This window comes from Meleagris gallopavo, chromosome 7 (assembly GCF_905368555.1).
Source record: "Meleagris gallopavo chromosome 7, MGAL_WU_HG_1.1, whole genome shotgun sequence".
In the NCBI taxonomy this organism is placed as follows: Eukaryota; Metazoa; Chordata; class Aves; order Galliformes; family Phasianidae; genus Meleagris; species Meleagris gallopavo.
This window is the reverse complement of record NC_139410.1, coordinates 10,787,821-10,806,120: the sequence shown is the minus strand read 5'-3', so window position 1 is coordinate 10,806,120 and position 18,300 is coordinate 10,787,821. Positions and strand designations below refer to the sequence as shown.

At 40.4% G+C, this 18,300-nt stretch overlaps 2 protein-coding genes across 12 annotated transcripts in view; one reads left to right on the top strand and one right to left on the bottom strand.

The window, feature by feature from the left end:
• Window positions 1-18,300, top strand: part of HYCC2 (hyccin PI4KA lipid kinase complex subunit 2) — a 60,874-nt gene continuing 42,574 nt past the window's right edge. For 3 of the 8 annotated variants that reach the window (XM_085228339.1, XM_085228334.1, XM_085228337.1), the window contains exons 1-2: window positions 5,666-5,776; window positions 6,820-6,902. The gene's annotated coding sequence lies outside the window, so the exon portion shown is untranslated. Of the gene's footprint in view, window positions 138-5,665; window positions 5,875-6,160; window positions 6,186-6,819; window positions 6,903-18,300 lie in introns of those variants that run through there. The other 5 variants (XM_019617003.2, XM_010713436.3, XM_085228338.1 and 2 more) reach the window with 5 other exon arrangements.
• NDUFB3 (NADH:ubiquinone oxidoreductase subunit B3) lies at window positions 2,481-5,702 on the bottom strand. 4 transcript variants are annotated; one of them, XM_010713434.4, is made up of 3 exons: window positions 5,579-5,702; window positions 3,113-3,248; window positions 2,481-2,734 (listed from the first exon to the last, which is right to left on the bottom strand). In XM_010713434.4, the coding sequence occupies exons 2-3, from the start codon at window positions 3,244-3,246 to the stop codon at window positions 2,578-2,580; spliced, it is 291 nt and encodes a 96-aa protein (XP_010711736.1). In that variant the 5' UTR covers window positions 3,247-3,248; window positions 5,579-5,702; the 3' UTR covers window positions 2,481-2,577. The 4 variants fall into 4 exon arrangements, with proteins under 4 accessions (XP_010711736.1, XP_003207541.1, XP_010711735.1 ...); XM_003207493.5 differs by lacking the exon at window positions 5,579-5,702 and adding an exon at window positions 5,354-5,515; XM_010713433.4 differs by lacking the exon at window positions 5,579-5,702 and adding an exon at window positions 5,354-5,506 and having other exon boundaries at window positions 3,113-3,321.

Sequence of the window (18,300 nt, the reverse complement as noted above, 5' to 3'; positions counted from 1 at the left end):
GCCAAGATGGCGGCGCGGCGATATGAAAGGACGCGGCGCCTCCCGCCGGCCGCCGCGCGCGGAATGGCTACCGGCGCCTTGTAGATGTCCGGTGATGGAGATTTACCTTCGTGGTTCTTCGACCGTGAGGCTGGCAGGTAGGACTCCGCTCTCAGGAAAGCTTAATGTTATGATAAAGACTTTTATTTCGTATCTATTACAGGAGTTACCTGTGTATAATATTTTTATATTGCACAATATTGACAAAATATGTTCATCGTAAATTAAGGCAGCAGCTAAGGGCTGAGGCCGAGATGCTGCCTAGCTATTACATCCCTGAATGATTCTGCGGTGATTAGTAAATTCAGGAATTTTACTGATGCTAGTCCAGCGTGACAGCTGATATGCCTAATATGCTTATGTAAAAATATGGTCATCTATGATAAACTCTTGATAAACCAAATGATCCCTTAAAAAAAGGTACTGAAGAACACGTTAGTTTGTATCTTTGTATTTTACAATCTTTTTGCCCAATTAAGCTAAGCAGCACACCAATGTTATGCATTCTGAAAATGTGCTTACCGTAACTTGTAAATGTGCTTCCATCTGCTAGTGATAGGAAAAGAAAAACGTTATCTCTTCAGCTGCTGTAAATCACAGAGTAGAATCAGTTGAGTTGGAAGGGACCTTTAAAGGTTAATTTGTTTGTAATAGTCAATGAAATGGCAGGACTGATGTTTTAAAGACTCATCCCACAGGAACTTGCAGCAACCTCACTTCGGACTCTGAAGCATTTAACATAGAACAGAGACAATAAAATGGGAACCTGTAGAATAGCGTGAAAACAAGCTTTACCAACAAGAAACTAAAATCAAGAGCAACTATCGCTTAGAGTTTCCAAAAGCATTATGCAATGTGACAGGGTGGCTGGGAGGCAGTGTGTCAGGACACACACAGCAAGTATGAGAATAGCTGAAATGAGAAATGCGCATTCAAAGCTAAGATTCACTGATAGCACATGTAATGCTGACTCTTAATAGTTAACTGAATTTTAGATTGTTGTTCAGAAGAAATCTTAAACAGTTTAGTCTTAGGCTCACATAGAGGGAGAAAAAAGTGAGTATGACCTTTTGCAAATATATATGCTTTCTGGGTGTACCTAAGGGACAACATGGAAATACTGGGTGCAGTGGACTTCACACAGTATGTTCTTGATTTGCTTTTTCACAAACTGATTTAACTGTGTAGAGATGTTTCAAAAAGACGTTAGGCAAAAAAGAAATTCAGTAAAGCTGTCGTGTGCCCTATGAACAGAGCTTTGAGCAATGTCATGCAGAGATGTAAAGTTCCACTGAACACTACAGCTGCTCTCTCAAATCAACAGATGCTTACTGGCTCTAAAAATAAAGCCCCATTGTAGTTCCACTTAAAATGTTGTGTAAATATATATTTTAAAGGTACTTTTAAGCCATTTAGTAGGAGCTTCAATTTTATTTTAATAAACCTGCATATATGACATGGCTACAAGAGAATCTTTCCACTTTATTCATAGTGGATGTGCACTATATAATTATCTACTGGTATGTAGCATCAGTTTTGCTTTTCTTTGTGGTGATAGTTACCCTACTGTCTGAATTGAAAACTTAAATAGTATAACTGCCTTTTCTTTCCTTACTGAGGGCATAACAAAGATTTAAAATAGGATATCCAGACAGTGCTAATTCCTAGCTCTGCAAAGGAGACAGTGCCAAAAGGCCCTTTTTTTTACTATGTTTCCTCACTCCAGGCATCCAAAAAGGAGGAAAAATGCAAAGAAAAATAGTATTAAAAAGAAATAGTATAAGAAAGCTGTATTAATGCAAAATTATAACTGGAATTGTATACCAGAAAAAACAACTGATCTCTATTTTCAGTTTCTTTTATTTATACTCAAGTGTATTGGAAGTCATACTAAGATAAGGTACAGCTATTGCTGAGTGAAATGTACACTACTTTGCTTAGTAAATGTGGTAGAAACATGAGTTTTAATTTCTGGATGTTACAAAGAACAGATTATTTTGGTGCACAGTATCTGTAAATTAGTGTCTTTAATATGATTAAGCATAAGGTTTGGTATTTTCACACACTTCTAGGCAGTTTTGGATACTTCTTAAAGCTTTAAGGTAGCATTTTTTCTTACTGAGAGACAAAAGTGAGTAAGTTATACTTTTAAAAATAACAAGTAATGCAAGATCCCTTACCAGCAAATAACAGCTATTAAATCTGTAAGGAGTAAAATAGAATTTTTTGCTCAAAAGCATCACACTTTCTCAATTTCATTCAGCAGGATGTTGGCAGGACTTAAAAGAGCTGGGCTGACTGTTTTCCTTTAAAAGATGGTACAGCAAGCCCAAGATTATATATATTCCTTGTTTTTCTTCCCTAGACTGAAGTCAGGGAAATGGCTCTGGCTTCTCTTCTTGATCCTTTTATAAAAGTGTAATAAAATCAAAGCAACAAGCTTTTACCTGTGATAGACTTTAATATGCATATTATAAGTACAGTGGGCAGCAGGCTTTTGTACATTTTAGTAGTGGAAGGTACTATCATATTTGATCTTCAGTGATGTCCTCCATTCTTCTTTGGGGGAAATAGGGCATACTCAATGCCAAGAGCAACGATGAAAGCTGCAAATCCCCACTTGAGTCCCCTGGTAAAGACTTCTGTTAAGGTGACAGGTTTTGCATAGCCACCCATATACCTCCAAGCTTCATTACTAAAAGGAAAATAAAACCAAAAGAATAAAACAGGATCAGTGGAGCCAGGGTGATAAACATGGCAAAAGTTCTTTGGAAAAACGTTGAGGTTATTTCTGGATATGCACCGAGATGGTAACATTTCTATCCTGTAGGCATTCAAGTAACTGTAGCAGCTCTTAAGTCTTTATACAGGTACAGTTTACAGGAGATATAAGTACCACTAATGTAGTATCAGATTCGCTTCCCTAAACTAGTTACTAGTTACATCTTCTAATTTTACTCTGAAACCAAGATTGAAGAGTACTTGAGCAAAGTTTACATAGTTCATAATGGGGAGGAAAAAAATCTATGTTAAGACAACATATCAATACTACTTTTGAAGCTCCTGCACTTACCGAGCCCATGGATCCCTGAGACCCCGTTTGGCCAACCTCCTTTGGACCTCCTCAAGTGGAGTACCCTCTATCTTCCACTGCCTGTAGTCAGGGAGTTTTGTTTGGCCATGGCCATGTTCACCTCCATGCCCCATACCTACAATCAAAGATGAATTTCAGTTCTCAGGGAGCATCAGCTTATTCTTCAAACACTCAGAAGTACCAATATCCTGTACAGGAAGAGCAAGATGGTTACTAGAAGTACTCCAAAACAGTAACATTGCACACAAAGCATTCTTCTGCTTTGTGAACAGTGCACCTTTGAAAAAAAAGTACTTAGAGACTTTATACTCCATTTCAGAAGCTGGTGATAAAGAAGCAAACTGTGCTAGATTTTATTAATTATTTTCCCATATATAACAACAGTTGGTATTTGGTCTGAAATCATACATGGCTACTTTAACGTGCTGTATGTCTAAAGGCAAGAGTCTCCACATAAAACTATTTCCAAAGAAATAATAGCATTATCTTATCTATGGGAAAAAAAAAGGAATTCAAAGACATGAAAACCTGTGAATTACACAATTTAACTGAATCTACATTTACTCTCCACAATTTACTATCAAATTAAAAAAAAAAAAGAAAACCAACAGAGGAAAATCTAAATGTAAATATAAAAGAGTAGGGCGTTATGTTAGATGTTAAAATTCCTATGGAATGGTAGCCTATTAAAAACATTAATGCAATACAAACAAATTAAAATTGGGCAAAATTACTAGCTTTAAAGCATCCATAATAGCACATTGAACACTTCGTAGATTAGCATTATTATATCGACTCATAAAATTGTAATACATCCAGCAGAAGGATAATCAGCTAAACTTCTCTCTGATAAAGCAATCTTGTTTCCTTGTACAAGGCAAATAAGCTGGAAGCTGGTAAAAGACACATTTCTTAAAGCTTCATTTGTGCTGTAAGAAAATGGATCATTTTCTTTAAACAGTAGGCAAGAGGGTTTTTTTTATTTTGATATTTGCCTAAAGAGCTTTTATTTCTCGCTGTCACTAATAATGTTTTAAAACATAAGTTCTAAAATTTCAGGATGCAGTAAGCGTAAAGTCCTTAAAATTATTCTACTGGATGCAGGTACTACTACATTTGGAATTAACTGTGTTAAACATTAAGAGGTTTTAGGGTTATAGAATCACCAAGGTTGGAAAAGGCCTCTAAGAGCATCCAGTCCAACCATCCACTTATCTCCAATATTGCCCGCTAAACCATGTCCATTAGTGCAACATCTAAACATTTCTTCAACACTCCAGGGTCGGTGACTCTACCACCTCCCTGGGCAGCCCACTGCAGTGCCTGACTGCTCTCTCAGAGAAGTATTTCCTAATTCCCAACCTGAATCTCCCCTGGCACAACTGAAGGTCATTCCTCTAGTCCTACCACTAGTTACATAGGAGAAGAGGCTGACCTCCACCTCAGCACAACCTCCCTGCAGGCAGCTGTAGGGAGCACTAAGGTCTCCCCTGAGCCTTTTCTCCAGACCCTTCCTCCAGGGTTGCCTCTGAAAAAAACAACTCTGTACAACGCTACAGCCACTGTTTTGTAGATTCTAGCAAATCTAGATTTTATTCTTGATTACAATTTTATTCAGTGACTGCATTAAAGTCTTTATTTCCACGACATAGTGAGACTTCTTTCAACATGAGTTTCCCATTTGAGCACGTATCTGATAGCAAAGAGCAGCCTTCATGCCCTAGTTTGTAGGAGAATTGTCTGCAATGAAACCATGACAGCTTCAAAGCCTGCAGCTCTGTAAGAGCCTTGGCTGCAGGGGCCCAACAGGATGGAAGAGCATATCTGAACAAGATAACTAACATTGTTATTACCTGAAAAACATCTGCTTCTAAAAATAAGCAAATAAATAAATTTAAAAAAGAAATACACAAAGAAACCAACCATCTGTCTGTAACCTTGCCACGCAAATCCACGACCTTGCTCTCCTATCAGTATTTCCCTCCCCGCCGGTAGGGTTACGAGCAGCCCCCCGCTGTCCCACACACGGGCAGCGAGCCGCAGTGCGGCATAGCCGGGTGCCCTCTGCCCCGAGAAGGGCCGCGGCCCTGGGTCGGTGCAGCTGGCGGCCTAACGGAACGCAAAGGGCCGAGCGGCACGGCGCAGGGCAGCCCCGCTCTCCTCGACTGAGCGGGCCAGGTCTGGCTGTTCCCCGCGATCCCTGCCCCGGGCACTCAGTACCTGCCCACTCCGCGACCCTCCGCCAGGACACAGCTGCTGTCCGGAAGCGGAAGTCAGCGGGCGGAGCCGATATCAGAAACGCGGCTGGGCACGAGCGTTCCGCGTAGCTTCCGTTCCGCTTTGTTCCCCCCTCCCTCCCCAACGCCACCGCCCCGTGCAGCTGGAAGCTCTGAAGCTGCTCTCAGCCCCCCCGCTTCCCGCAGTGCTGCCGCCGCGGAGATTCACCGAGGCAGCTCACGGGCACGCGACGACACCTCCGGCCTGAGCGGAGGTGAGGGGGAGGGAGGATGATCGAAGGACGAAGAAGTGCGGAGCCAATCGGCGCGGGGCTTGTTAGGGCGGGAGCGGTCCAATGGGCGGGCGCGTTGTTGGGCTGCGGGCTGGCAGCGGCTGGAGGTGGCAGCAGCGGCGCTGGAGGAAAGGGTGAGGGGATGGTGGCGGGAAGGGTGCGCTCCAGGACTGCGGGACGGTGGGGCTTGGACAGGAGCCGCGGCGAGCCTGCTTGCTTCTCTCCTTTCCCGGTACGGCCGTTGCCCGTCGGCTCTTGCGGGGACGGAAGCCCGCAGGGTCTGTGTGCGGGGGCGCGAACCGCTGCTACCGCTCGCTGAGGCGCGGGGCCTCCTCTCGGCCTCCTGCTCCCCTCAGGCGGCGGCGGCTCCCGGGCATCCGACGGGCGGCAGCGTCCCCGCACCCCGCCCTTACGTAAGCCTCGGGCCCAGCCGCCCCCGGCCCGGGCCCGGCCGCAGCCTGCCCCTGGGGCTTCCTTCGTCAGGGGAGGGAGAGCTGGAGCTGCCCGCTGGGCTGAGCTGAGCTGAGGGGAGGCTGTCAGCAGGTGTGTCCTGAGGGGGCATAGCTGTTTGTTTCCGTAGGAGAGGTGGGGAGATGACTTGAGATCCTGCAGCTGAGCTGAAAGTTAAAGGTTTTTCAAGACCTGCTTCTCTTGTGACGCTGCTTCTTCCTTCTACTGTGCTTGTCCCTGGAGCTTGGAGTTGCATGCCCCTGATATATATGATTATGAAGCATTGATTATGTTGCTGTTTGGGTCTTTTTTTTTCTTTTTTTCTTTTGTCTATGTTCTTTGAGATTGAGTATGTAGTACCATTTCTCTGGAAAGAAACTTGAAAGGACAGCCACTCAGTAACTTGGCCTTAAATCGTTTCTTAATGCTGCGATAATGCTGTTTCTTTGTAGCTGAATGCGAACTCTAGGTTATCCATTTCTGATACACAGATAGGAATAAGAATAAACACTGGTTTATAGTGTGGTACTGCCAGACCATTAAGACTGACTGCAGGCTTGGTTTCTTAATACCTGATGTGAAGCTTCTTCTAGTTTTTAAGCTTTTACAGTGATATTAGATCATGAGAAGCGTTCCAGAAAGAGTGCCGTTATCGTGTTATTAACAGTGAAATTGTTCTAAATAGAGTGCCATCTGTTTAATCCAGTCTGCCTTTGTCTGGTTTCAGCACTGAATGCTTTTCCCTGTGAGGCGGTCTGTGAGATCCTGTGTCAGGAGGGGAGAAGACACGTTAGTTTTTCAGAAAAGTAGGTAGGTAAAATTGGGGATGGGTTCTTTATTTGTTGAATACCAGGGATTTCAGTTTCTGTTTCATGCATAATTATGTTCTGTCTGATACCTGTGAAATATTTCTTGTTTCTTATTGTGGTGGAAGCCTACAGAGTATGTGTTCAGTGTCAGTTTGCTGTGGAATAGTGATATTCGTCTCAGAATATTTTTTTCAGTGAGCTGTGAGCATGTTAGATACCAGACAAGATGGTTTCTTTTTTTGAAGGAAAAAAAATATCTCCTAGATTTGTGTTTTGTTTTGTTTGCTTGTTTATTTTGTGCTTTAAAAAAAAAAAAAAAAACAAAAAAAACTTCATGGTGCTTTGCAGTATAGCCTGGTGATCTATCCATGAAGCCATACTGATATTACGATATTCAGTGTTCAGTGCTGATCACAGAAGATTGACTTTGTGGGACCCATTGTGGTCAAATGGAGTTGTAACAGAAGAGTACACTGCAAGATTCACCTTCAAGCACTGTAAATGTCAAGATTGAACAAGGTTAGGGGGAAACAGCTGTTCTGACCTAAGTACATAAAAACTCTTAATAGGACAAACTTTTTGCACTTTAGAGATTTGCTCTGCAATAAGGTTGCTTAACATCTTTCTAAATTGCCTTGTGTTTCAGCATGGACTTTTCCCTTTCCAAAATAAAAGATTGCAAATATGGGGGATGTGGTGTTGTAGTGATATAGGAAGCTTTTCTGAAGCTGTATTTTCGCCAAATAAGTAAGTCTGGATAATTTTAAGAGGCCTTATGGTCTTGTAGCCTGCTGTTTTTGAGAAGGAAACTTCACCTTGCTGAGTTACTCTTTTTTTTTTTTCTTTTTTTTTTTTGGACTGTAACAATAATATACACAAGGAGCTAAAATATGAGAAGTTTTTATCTTGTGTAGAACATACTAGATGTCCTTTGGGAAGAGAAGGTCATTGGGATTCTGTGTAAAAATAATCAGTGCTCTTTATGGTTTATTCAGTTACTTTTTTTTTTTTTTTTTGGTACTATTTGTGGTGGTGATAATTTCTGAAAATTAAGCATTCTAGGATACGGTTACATTAACACGTGCTTAGCCATGCTAGTTGTGATTTGTTGGGATTACTGCTTATGGCTACCAGGTTAGAGGAAGGTGGCAGGGCTTTCCTGATAGCATTCAAAAACCTGTATTTCCAAAAATTTTAGTCAGTATATATTCTAGCTTACCAGATGCATTATTGTTACTGTTCTTCTGTATGCATGCTAGTAGTTTCTGTATCGGTGATCTGTGTTTAGTGGTATGCTCTTCATGATTATTTTCTGGCTTAGAGAGCTGCAAGACTGACGGTGACTTGAAGTACTCAATTTTCTGTTTTTCCTTTGGCTTACTATTTTAATACATATTTGAACCACTTAACGTGAAATTCTGCATGTTTTTCTCCTGAAATTGCGTGTTACTTTCTCAGGCTTTGTGTTAATTATACTTCACTAGAAGCCTGTTTTAATTGCAATAGTGATTAAAAGATCTTTCCTTAAGCTGCTTAGGTTTCTTTGGATTTTTTTTTTCCCCTAAGAAATGCTATGGAAGGTGGGGAAGCAAGTTATCTTCTCAAGCTGTGCTTGAGCTGAATTTTCTATGGGTTGTATCACAGTCTCAAACCACTGTTTCACCTCTATTTAGGAGAAGTGGTGTGCTAGAGCAATGCTGTTTTCCTTTTTGTGTTTTTGGCAACCCAGAGATCATTTTTCACAGGAAAATCTATGCTGCTGGGCTAATCTGCCATCCTATCCTGAAGCCCAGTAAAGCTCTTTGATCTTGGTATGTGACAGAACCATTGTTTCAATCCTGCTTGTGCTGCACAACTAAGCAGTAGTTGACAGCAGATGCTCTATTCTTGTGCTTTTTTCTAGGCAAGCATATTGGGTTACTCCTTAGGTCAGCTCTCCCAGTCCCTCTGTGGGGATGTTTTGTATGGTTTTTTATTCCATGGATGTACGGAATCTTTAAAAATTCTTGAGTCCATGTATTGTTTTGGAATTTACCACCATTCTGGCAGCAAGCATCACTAGACTTCTCATGTTGTGGGAATAAGTCATTCCTCTGTTCTGTTCTGAACTTGTTATCTGAGAACTTCATATGATACTCCCTGTTTTCTGCAGGAGAAGGAACGGAACTGTTCGGCTTTTTCCCAAGCAGACTGATATGAGTTCAGAATCAGGCTAATGTGTTCAGTCAAACACTGGTATGGGCTTGAAAGTAATTTTGGATTTTGTTCCTTTATACTAAGTTATGAACTAGTATTTGGCAATGAAGCTGGAGTCTTCCCCAGCTGACTCCTAGCGAAGGCCATCTGCCATAGTAATTATCTTTTAGGTAGAAGTCTTGTGACTCTTGCAGAGAAAGTGATCTGAGCACGTGCAGTCATCAGTCATAGTTTGACTTGCTGCTTTGGTCAGGTATTTTCATTTACGGATGGTACAGGAAGTAATTCTTATTTAATGCTGTTTTTCACTGTGTTTCCTTTGCAGTTATTTCCTTATGGTAGATAAAATTTCATGCAGATTTGTGTTCAAGGAAGCATTTGCTTCTGAGTTGTGTAGGCTTGTTCAGACATTTCATGTAGGATGTAAAGGAAGGGTAAAATAGAGACAAGTGACTTCAGGAAAGATTTTTAGCTGTCATGTATTATCTGAATAATCTGTTACCTTTTTCTGACCCTTTCTGTCACCTTATTTGGCAGAAATGTAGATTCATAAATAAAGGAATCATTGGATGGTTACGGTTGGAAGGGACCTCTTGAGATCATGTACGTCAACTCCTTTGTTCAGTACAGGGTTAGCTAGGACAGGTTCCTTAGATATTTGAGTATCTCCAAAGGAAGAGGGTGCACAACCTCTTTGGGTGACATGTCCGAGTGTTTAAATGCTCCCACCCTGTAAGAGTTTTTTCTTATGTTTCAATGTGTGTCCAGATACATCCAGTTTCTTTGGACAGCAGGACAGTGTTTTGAGTTTGTGCTTGCATCATTAACTGAAAATTAACTATTAAAATAGTTGCATTTTTCTCTATTCCTTTCCTAATAACAAGGCAGTTTTTTTTGTTGCTGTTTTATAATTATTATAATTACTATTTTTTTAAAAACTTTAATCAGAGGACATACTTCTGGGAGTGACTTCCCCTCTCCAATGGAATTCTGACCTTCTATTTTTAAATTTGAAATCCAGAGAGGCAGAGGGGCACTTCTGATGAAATAAAATATTGTTATGTAGTAAAACAGAAGTCTCTATTGGCAACAGCATGACAGAGAAGGTGGAAACCTGGATCAGGATCGGGTGCTGGGTAAGGTAACGCACAGTTTGCAAACTGTTCCAACACGTGCTGCAGGTTATCAATAATTAATAGAAGTTTCGTGCTGTAAGAAGAATTGCAGTGTGGCCCTTAGTCATTCTTCTGTTAGCATTTTGCTTTTGTCAAACGTAAGGAATTTGGGCATAGGCTTTTATGTGTTTTGTTTTCCTTAGAGCCAAAAAAGTTAGAAAAGTTACATAAATGTTTTTTGAATGACACTTAAGTTCGTTACTGGCATCTTACAAATAAGTTGTGTTGATTGAACGTACGTCTAACAAACCATGGAGCTACTTTCAAACTAATTTGCATATTTTTATTTTATGCCAGTTGAATGTAATTTAGATCTCCTGTACCATTCTGCAGCACTAGGCTGACTTCTACAGCAGTGTTACCTTGCTGCCATGAGATGGTCTTTTCCTCTCATATCCAGTGTTTCTCGTATTGTGGATACTATTTGAAAGTGCTCATGGCAGTACAAATTAGTTATCTGCTTCAATGGGTGTGTGACCAGGAGTCACAGTTCATGTGATTTTTAAAGTAGTCATTGGCAAGTCTTTTGTTGTTGCTGTTTTTTTTTCTCCTTGATTTTATTCTATTTTTCTGCAGTCTGTCTGGCTTGCCCGTTCCCCAGTGCCTGTGGTCAGTTTGCTCCCTTGGTATCGTTCTGTAGAGTAATATGAATGTTACGCTTTCAATTTGTGATCTTCCTTTCGAATGGAAAATAAAGAACCACAGATATTTGGAAGGAGATCTCACTGGGGTAGTGAACTAAAATGTCAGATGAATGTGTTGTAAAGGCTGAACTCCCTTTCTGTCTCCCAGAGTTGAATATTGGGCCTTGCCAAATCCCCTTGCTGCATAATAGTGCGTAATAATTCAGCAGAGGTCCTGATGGATGCAGTTGCAACAGTTCAACCCAGTTAAAATTCTCTTCCAGGAATGTACTCTTTCTGCTTATTTTGGAAGGTCTTACTGCAGGACGGGGTGCTTATCAATAATGTTATGTGTATACAATCAAGTTGACTAACTGATATTTGCAGTCCAGAAGTGTCAAGTCTATGTTCTTCTGTGTAATCTCAGTAATTTGAGTGCTCTTGCTATATTTTTATTTTGCTGTGATTCTTCAATTAATTGAAATAGATAGGTCGTCTTTATCAGTATTCATTGTGGTTCGTCAGTTCTTTAAATAGTCAGACACTACTATTCCAGAGAAATATTTCAGTGAGTGTGACATGGACATGTGTGCAGGCTGCATGACCGTGGTTTGCTGATTCGTACAGGGCAATGCTGGAACATTTGGGATTTTTTTTTCTATTTCCATTCTCTTTTTTGTCAGTTTATGAACTTTCAAATGTAGTACTAAAGGTTGTCTTCCATTCTTCTGCCCTGCCTTGGTAACTGTTGAGGCTAGGGGGAATTATTCTACATCTGTCTGGAAGGACTGTAAAGTTTAAATGACTGTTCACATTTTTCATGGCCATTCAGTTGAGGTGATGATGTGTTGAAGGAGAATGAGGTAAAATACGTGCAAAATCTGTTTGTCCCCCCACCTGTGATATAATTTATTTCCTTATTTTCTCTTTCCACCTCCTCCTGTCTCCTTTGGTTTTGAGCATACTCTGAGCTTGAGGAGAGGCTGGAGAGCAGCCCCCTGCTTGTCTGCCTGCGTTCTTGACGGGAGTTGAACTGCAAAGTCGGAAACTTGATGTACAAAAAAATCTGAAGATCCTTCTAGTACTTCTTCAAGCGACCCTCCTCAGTATCCTAAGCACTCATTTGTGGAGAGCTGAGCATAAGCGTAGCAGATTTTGTTTCAGGGCTGGTTTAAGTTGATTTGTTCCCACCAGGTTTATTTTGATTAAAAAGCCATTGCATAGACAGGTGTGTTTGAGACAATTTTGCCTTTGCCTTCCTGCTTGTTTTTTGGACAGGGGAGACAAAGTGCATGAAAGCATTGGTCAGGGGCTCTGCGTGTGTAATTCAGATCAGTGGGAAGGATTTCAGGTCTCAAATTGGACTAATCTTGGGAAGTGGGTGGTTATGAAAACAGCAATTTAAAATCAATTGTTCCTGCATGTGAAGAAACATTTCTGTTAATTTGTTTTTTTGTAATTAGAAAAGCAGCATCTGGGTAGAGCTGCTGTTCATTCTGTAGGCAGCCGGGTGCTAGGCTGTGGTGTGTACAGCTGTATCAGTTGCTGCAAGGATGATTTGCAGTACTTTGGGGTTTATTTTGTTCTTTTTGGCACGTGTGTCTCCTGTCTTGATTTACCTTGGTTATAAGCAGGCTTATGACAGGTGACTCCTTTGAAGACAGTTTGTGCAAGGCTGAGTTTGTAAGCCTTAAACTCAGTTTCTAAATGTGTGTTTTGGTTGCTTTTAGTAGTCTCTTTTGTTGTATGTGTAGTTGTTTTTTTTTTCCTTTAATTATTGAGTGACTGAATATAGTGAAGAAAGCTTTATGTCTGATGTGCTCTTGTCTGTGGAAAGATGGTTGCTAGTAGTATTGCTCTGGATTAGCATTTAATGTGCCATAGCTGTGCTGGCCTTTCCTACTTTGCACGTAACTTAATGATTGATGTCAAACCTCTTGGTGAGTTTGGATAGCAGCTGTCCACGTCTTGCAGATGAAAATTCTTCATGCTTTTGCCTCTGTTGAAGTCAGTGCTAGATTTACATTTGTTTCCATGGGGTTAAGGTCACATTCTTTACTTTCCAGGCTTCTGTTGTATTTTACTTTGCTACAAATCTGTAAAACCAAATTTCAGCAGGCAAAACTAATGCCTGTATTTGTAGATGGAGCTCAGTCTTGATAGTACAAATCTTTCTTTGTCCAACAGGATGTGTAGAAGGGTTAGGGGAGGAGTAGTCAATATCATTTCTAACTCTTCACATGCAATAACAGCAGTGAGATAGACATATGGTTGGTACCAATCCATTTATGTGAGTGAAATTACACAAAGTTTTTGAGGCATCTGTTAATAACAGTGTGTCCTTTTGCATGGAAATGTCAGGTATCCAATAAAGTGAAGGCTTTATCCTAGCAAAAGTTCTTGTTTCTCTGCATGTGACAGTGGAGAACTTTCCGTTGCTGCTTTTTTTTTTTTTTTAAGATATTCAGCTGAGCTGGAACAGCATAGAGACATGAGCTAAATATGGGCGCAGAGGAGAACAAGAGTTTAGATCTGCAGTGGAAAAATGAGTAGTTCCTTACGTGTGAGCATTTTTAATGCTTTTTTTTTTTCTTTAAGCTGCTTTCTTCTTGTTCTTGGCATAGAGCAGGCCTGAGTCAAAACTGCTGGGCTTCAAAAGCTTCTTCTAGATTGTTAATTCTGTGCTCATTCTGTTTAGTAATTGTGTAACTGACAAAGCATGGTATGTGGTAAGATGCTCTTTCCATGATAGTGGAAAGAATAGTTGCAAATAGTAACATCCTTATGTTTCTGGAAATTACTAAACTACATTTCTGGTAATTTCTCGGATAGATAACGGAATGCAGTGCTGTTATTGTCGGGCATTGTGTGAGCTGTTCTCATAATTGAATACATGTTAATGAACTGCAGCAGATAGCAGCACAAACCTCTGCCATGTCAGAATAGTGGTGGCTTCATGAAAATCTGAAACAGCTCAGTGTGACCTGTGGAAACACAAGTAGGGGTGGGAGTCCTGTGGTGGAGGCTTAGCTGAATGAAGAAAGACAAGAAATACCTGGAATACTGAGGTAATTTAACTTAAGGGTTCATGACTGTATTTCTGGGCTGTTTTATTTCACAGAGGTTCTGTGACACCAACCTTTCCTTTCAGTCGGAAGCGTGGCTTGTGTTTCCCAGCATGCAGGATAGCTAGAAGCAGGCTGCTGCCTCTTCTGTTTGCTTAGTTTTATGCAACTGCTGCATTTCATTTCATCTGCTGCAATTCTTCAGTTTTGCCTTCATCCAGATAACTGTGAACACCAGATCAGTTTGAGCAACCTCTGTTTACCTGTGGAAGAGGAGACTTCCTGGCTTTGTTTTCATTTCTTTGTGGGATTTCTTTCATGGGTGAGGACTGAAACAAGATTTTTCATTATCTTCTCACCAGAACCAATGTTAGAACTTGAGACAATCAAACTTGGAAAATGGTTTGCCCTGACTGTTACTCTGTCTGTTCATCTGATTGCTGCAGTGCAGCTGGCTCAGACACAGCCTGTAGTCCACAAATCTCCAAAGGACAACTTGGAGAAATACGTCAGATCCTGTTTTTTGTGTGGATATTGAGTTGACTATTGATGCACATGGTAATCTGTGTGACCTGCTACTTCTCACTCAAAGTCTGCTTTTTCTGCATCAGTAGTGAAAATACATCTGCAGTCGTTCTTTGTGCATACAAAAATAAAACTGGTGGATTCTTAGTCACTTCAGTCGGAGAAAAAGGAAAATGTGTTTGATACAGAATCACGGATACGTTTGGGTGTTGAAGTCATTCAAATGGCAGCAGCGTTACACATGCATACCTTGTGTTCCACGAGTCACTGCATGAACTCTTTGCCTAACAGTGCTTTGCTTTTTTTCCCCCTTTTGTATAGGTGAAATAACTTTTGCCCAGCTACAGGTCTGCTGTGGTTTTTAGCAGTTAATTTTTACAGGTTACATGAAAAAAATTACAATGACTGCACTAGTAGTTTTCCATTTGTAATTGGAGTTAAAATGTTGCCATTTTATACCTAGTTTTTTAACTTGTCAAGCTAGCTCAAATTTAAAGTCTAGAATGTAGGAGACGACCAACTAAACAAAAAACTGTCAATTCCATAGTAGTGTTGGTGCACTAACTCTACCTTTACTTTTTTTTTCTCTAGCTACTTCAGTATTTAATTGCGTAAAGCTAGTGATGCTGGGGTAGAAGAAGAAATGTGCAACTATGGGATTTCACAACTGTTGTGCTCAAATTCCTAATCGGGTTAAGGTTTGTGCATGGATTCCAGGTTGAGTGAGGGGTCACTGGCTGGCACTGGTTGGCACTACTGCTGAAGGGGGGCAGTCAGTGTTGTGCTGATCGTCGCAGAGTGCCCTCCGTCCTATCCACACATCTTTATTTAGTAACATATAATTAACCAAGTGCACAAAGGTTGGTTTGGGTTTGTTTTGTCTGTGCCCTTCTTCTCTGAGTGGCAAGTGGTTGTCAGTGCTGAAGACCAGAGCACTGGACTGGATGTGAGAAAAACAGGAGGAAATTCAGAGAAACATAGAGAGGGGGATGGCTCTAGGTGTTTATTTCCTCTAATAAGCAAAGGTTTGAAATCTGCTGCAGAAAGCTGGAAAATGATGTGTTGGTCAGCGAGGATGCTGCACTGCTTTTCTTGCCAGCTTTTGAAAAACGACTCCTTCAGCACTGCTGTGTGCCATTTTAGTGAAGCATTTTGTAGGAGTACCGTGTTTGGCTGCTGGAGGTACGTGTGGGTGTGACAGTCAACTGCTCATCTCTACCCAGGATGTATGCTCCCATCACTGTAATGTGTTAGAAACTGTGTTTGCTAACTTTTTTTAATATGGAATTTTTGGTCTTGTGACAGGTGGGAGAGAGGAGTTAACAGATGTTAAGTGAAAAATGTTACTGTGCTAATGAGGAAACCTTAATCACAATTTAGAGTGCTTTTATCTTTAGCAAATTTTGAGGTATTTCAAATTCGTATTCCATTGGGTAGAGATGGACAAAAATATTTTTCCTGCATCATCCGGCTTTACGCAGGATTCTAGTAATAGTTATTTACTGCTATTTCTGTGAACTATTGGGAAATTCTGCTTTAGCAATGTGTGTGGGCTTTGAACAGATTTGTAGATTGTGGTGATTATCTTTTTGTCTCCGTGAATGCAGGCGTTTCAGCTTTCTGAAATGCATAATGTTGCAATTAGTAAATTCTGCGTATGCCTCGCATCTATGAGAAATGAAGAAGGTTTAAAAAAAAAAAAGCATTAAAAAATAAAAAAGCATTTGCTTTTTTATTGCCTGAAAAATGTTTGAAATTACTATCTTATTTTTTGGTTTTAATTATTCAAATTAGGACGGATTAGGGAACAAAATAATTAAAATACAGTTATGAAAGTCTTCTTAATATGTCAGTTGGACAGCTGGCAGGTAATACAAAAGGCATGAGGGCTTTTTCTGCCCCAAGTATGAAACTCCTGCTGCTCACTGATAAGAAGTAATTATTGAATAATTGTCTTAAGTACCATCGTGCAGATAATTGCAAGTACCAGGATCTGGGTTTGTATTTTATTCAGAATGGTTTTCTTGCATGCTGAAGCCATCACATTTCCAGTGCGTGGGTTTCTTCTTGGTGCTAGTGTCCATGTGTGTGCAGCTGGTCAACCTTACATTTCAGGAGGTTACTTAATGCTGTGTAGGTCTGCTGCCTGCATGCCAATAACCTCAACAATCCTAAACTTTCTGTCAAAGCTGCCCTTGAAACATCATCTGCATTCGTTTTCTAATACCATGGAGTGGTATTAGAAGAGTATAATTCCTTACACCACAAGTGCAGAACCAAAAGATCTCAAGTGCCTGGTGCTTGCGTTTCAGTAAATACTCCTGCTTGCTGTTGGCACGAATCCATAGGGAAGCAGTGCAGTGGGACATTTAAAAGACTGTTTAATCAAAATCAGGCTCTGATTAATTTTTTCTTTGCTGATGCATTTGACGAGAATGAACTGAATTTTCTGTATTGCCAATATAATTTTTTTCAAAAAGAAAATGGAAGGTCAGCAATAGTATTATTAAAAACAAACAAAACAAACAAACAAAAAAATCCATGCCTTGTATATGTTGAGTGTATATTGAGTATTTCATGTGAATGTAGGAGGGCTGCTCTGAAAGTGACACCTCTTATGTTATTCTGTTGTCCCACATTGTGGGATGTTGGTGGAATGGCTGTAGAGGTTGAACCTTTCCACCAATATCCCGTTGCTACTTTCAGAACAGAATAGAATTTCTGAAGGTCGGTCATTTTTGATTAATGTTGGAAAAAGCAGGAGTAAAACACTGTGACATGTTTGCATTTAAGGCCATCTTTGGTCTTTTTCCAAAGGTAAGTTTACTCAGGAGACTTGAGGGAAAGAAAAACACAGTCCTACTAACTTACTAACTGCTTTTGAAGCTGGTTTTAATCAGGAAAGCCATTTAGTATTACAAACAAGGCCCCAGAGCTTCTCTGTCTATGGGTAAGGTTATGCAAAAAATGTCTTAAGTTTAGAACATTGAGTACTCAGTGAGGATTTCTGCTTTTTTTTTTTTTTTTTTTTGAGGGGTGGATGGGAGAAGTTACTATGAGAAAATGTATGTATGAAATTGTAGAACATTGTAAAATTCATTTCTCCCTCCGTACCAACAATAACTGGAAGAAGGAAGGGTACCCATGAAGCCAGCTGTGTGGATTTTCAGTTAGGCTAGTAGCTATCAGTGATCTTGAAAGACATCCTACCTTCTGGAAGTACATTAGGACAGTATTTAACAAAAACATAATTTTGTTCAGGCCGTGAGTAGAAGATGTACATAAAAACAGTAGTATGCAGTCACGCCCCTTTTTTCTATTTCACCATCACTCCTATATGAAGTTCAGCAATGGCTGATGTGGGGAATACAGTGGTGTGTTTCAGCTGATATCACTGAGGCTTTGGGCGCTTTGCATTCTATCAGAAAAGCCTGTGGAAATCCTGTTCCCCCCTCTGCTCCTCGAGGTATTGATCCCTAGCTTAGATAAATGGAAAGCATTGTGGAAAGTCTTGCCTAACAGAGCACACAGAAGGACTGGCTGGTTTAAGTCATGCTGAGTTTAAATTGCATTCCTAAAGAGATTGCATGCAAAAATTTGCCTTAAAAAAGACAAGTTTCAGATTTCAACCCAAGTAAATAAATAAACAAGTAGCCCCGGAATACTTTGTGCTCCTCACTATTTAAAAAAAAAAAAAAAATGAGTTGTTTCACACTAAGATGTGAACTCATCCCTTCTTATGAGCAGTTAATCTCTCATGTTCTAATGGTAGCTTGAGAGTAAAAGAGTAACAGCTGTGTAAACAACATGCATTG

Excerpts from the sequence above, each read along its gene's own strand:
- NDUFB3 (XM_010713434.4), bottom strand. The coding sequence starts at position 3,246 with ATGGGGCATGGAGGTGAACATGGCCATGGCCAAACAAAACTCCCTGAC. Across the intron at positions 2,735-3,112 it reads CTCAGGGATCCATGGGCTCG|TAATGAAGCTTGGAGGTATA; the intron begins GTAAGTGCAGGA and ends TTTTCCTTTTAG.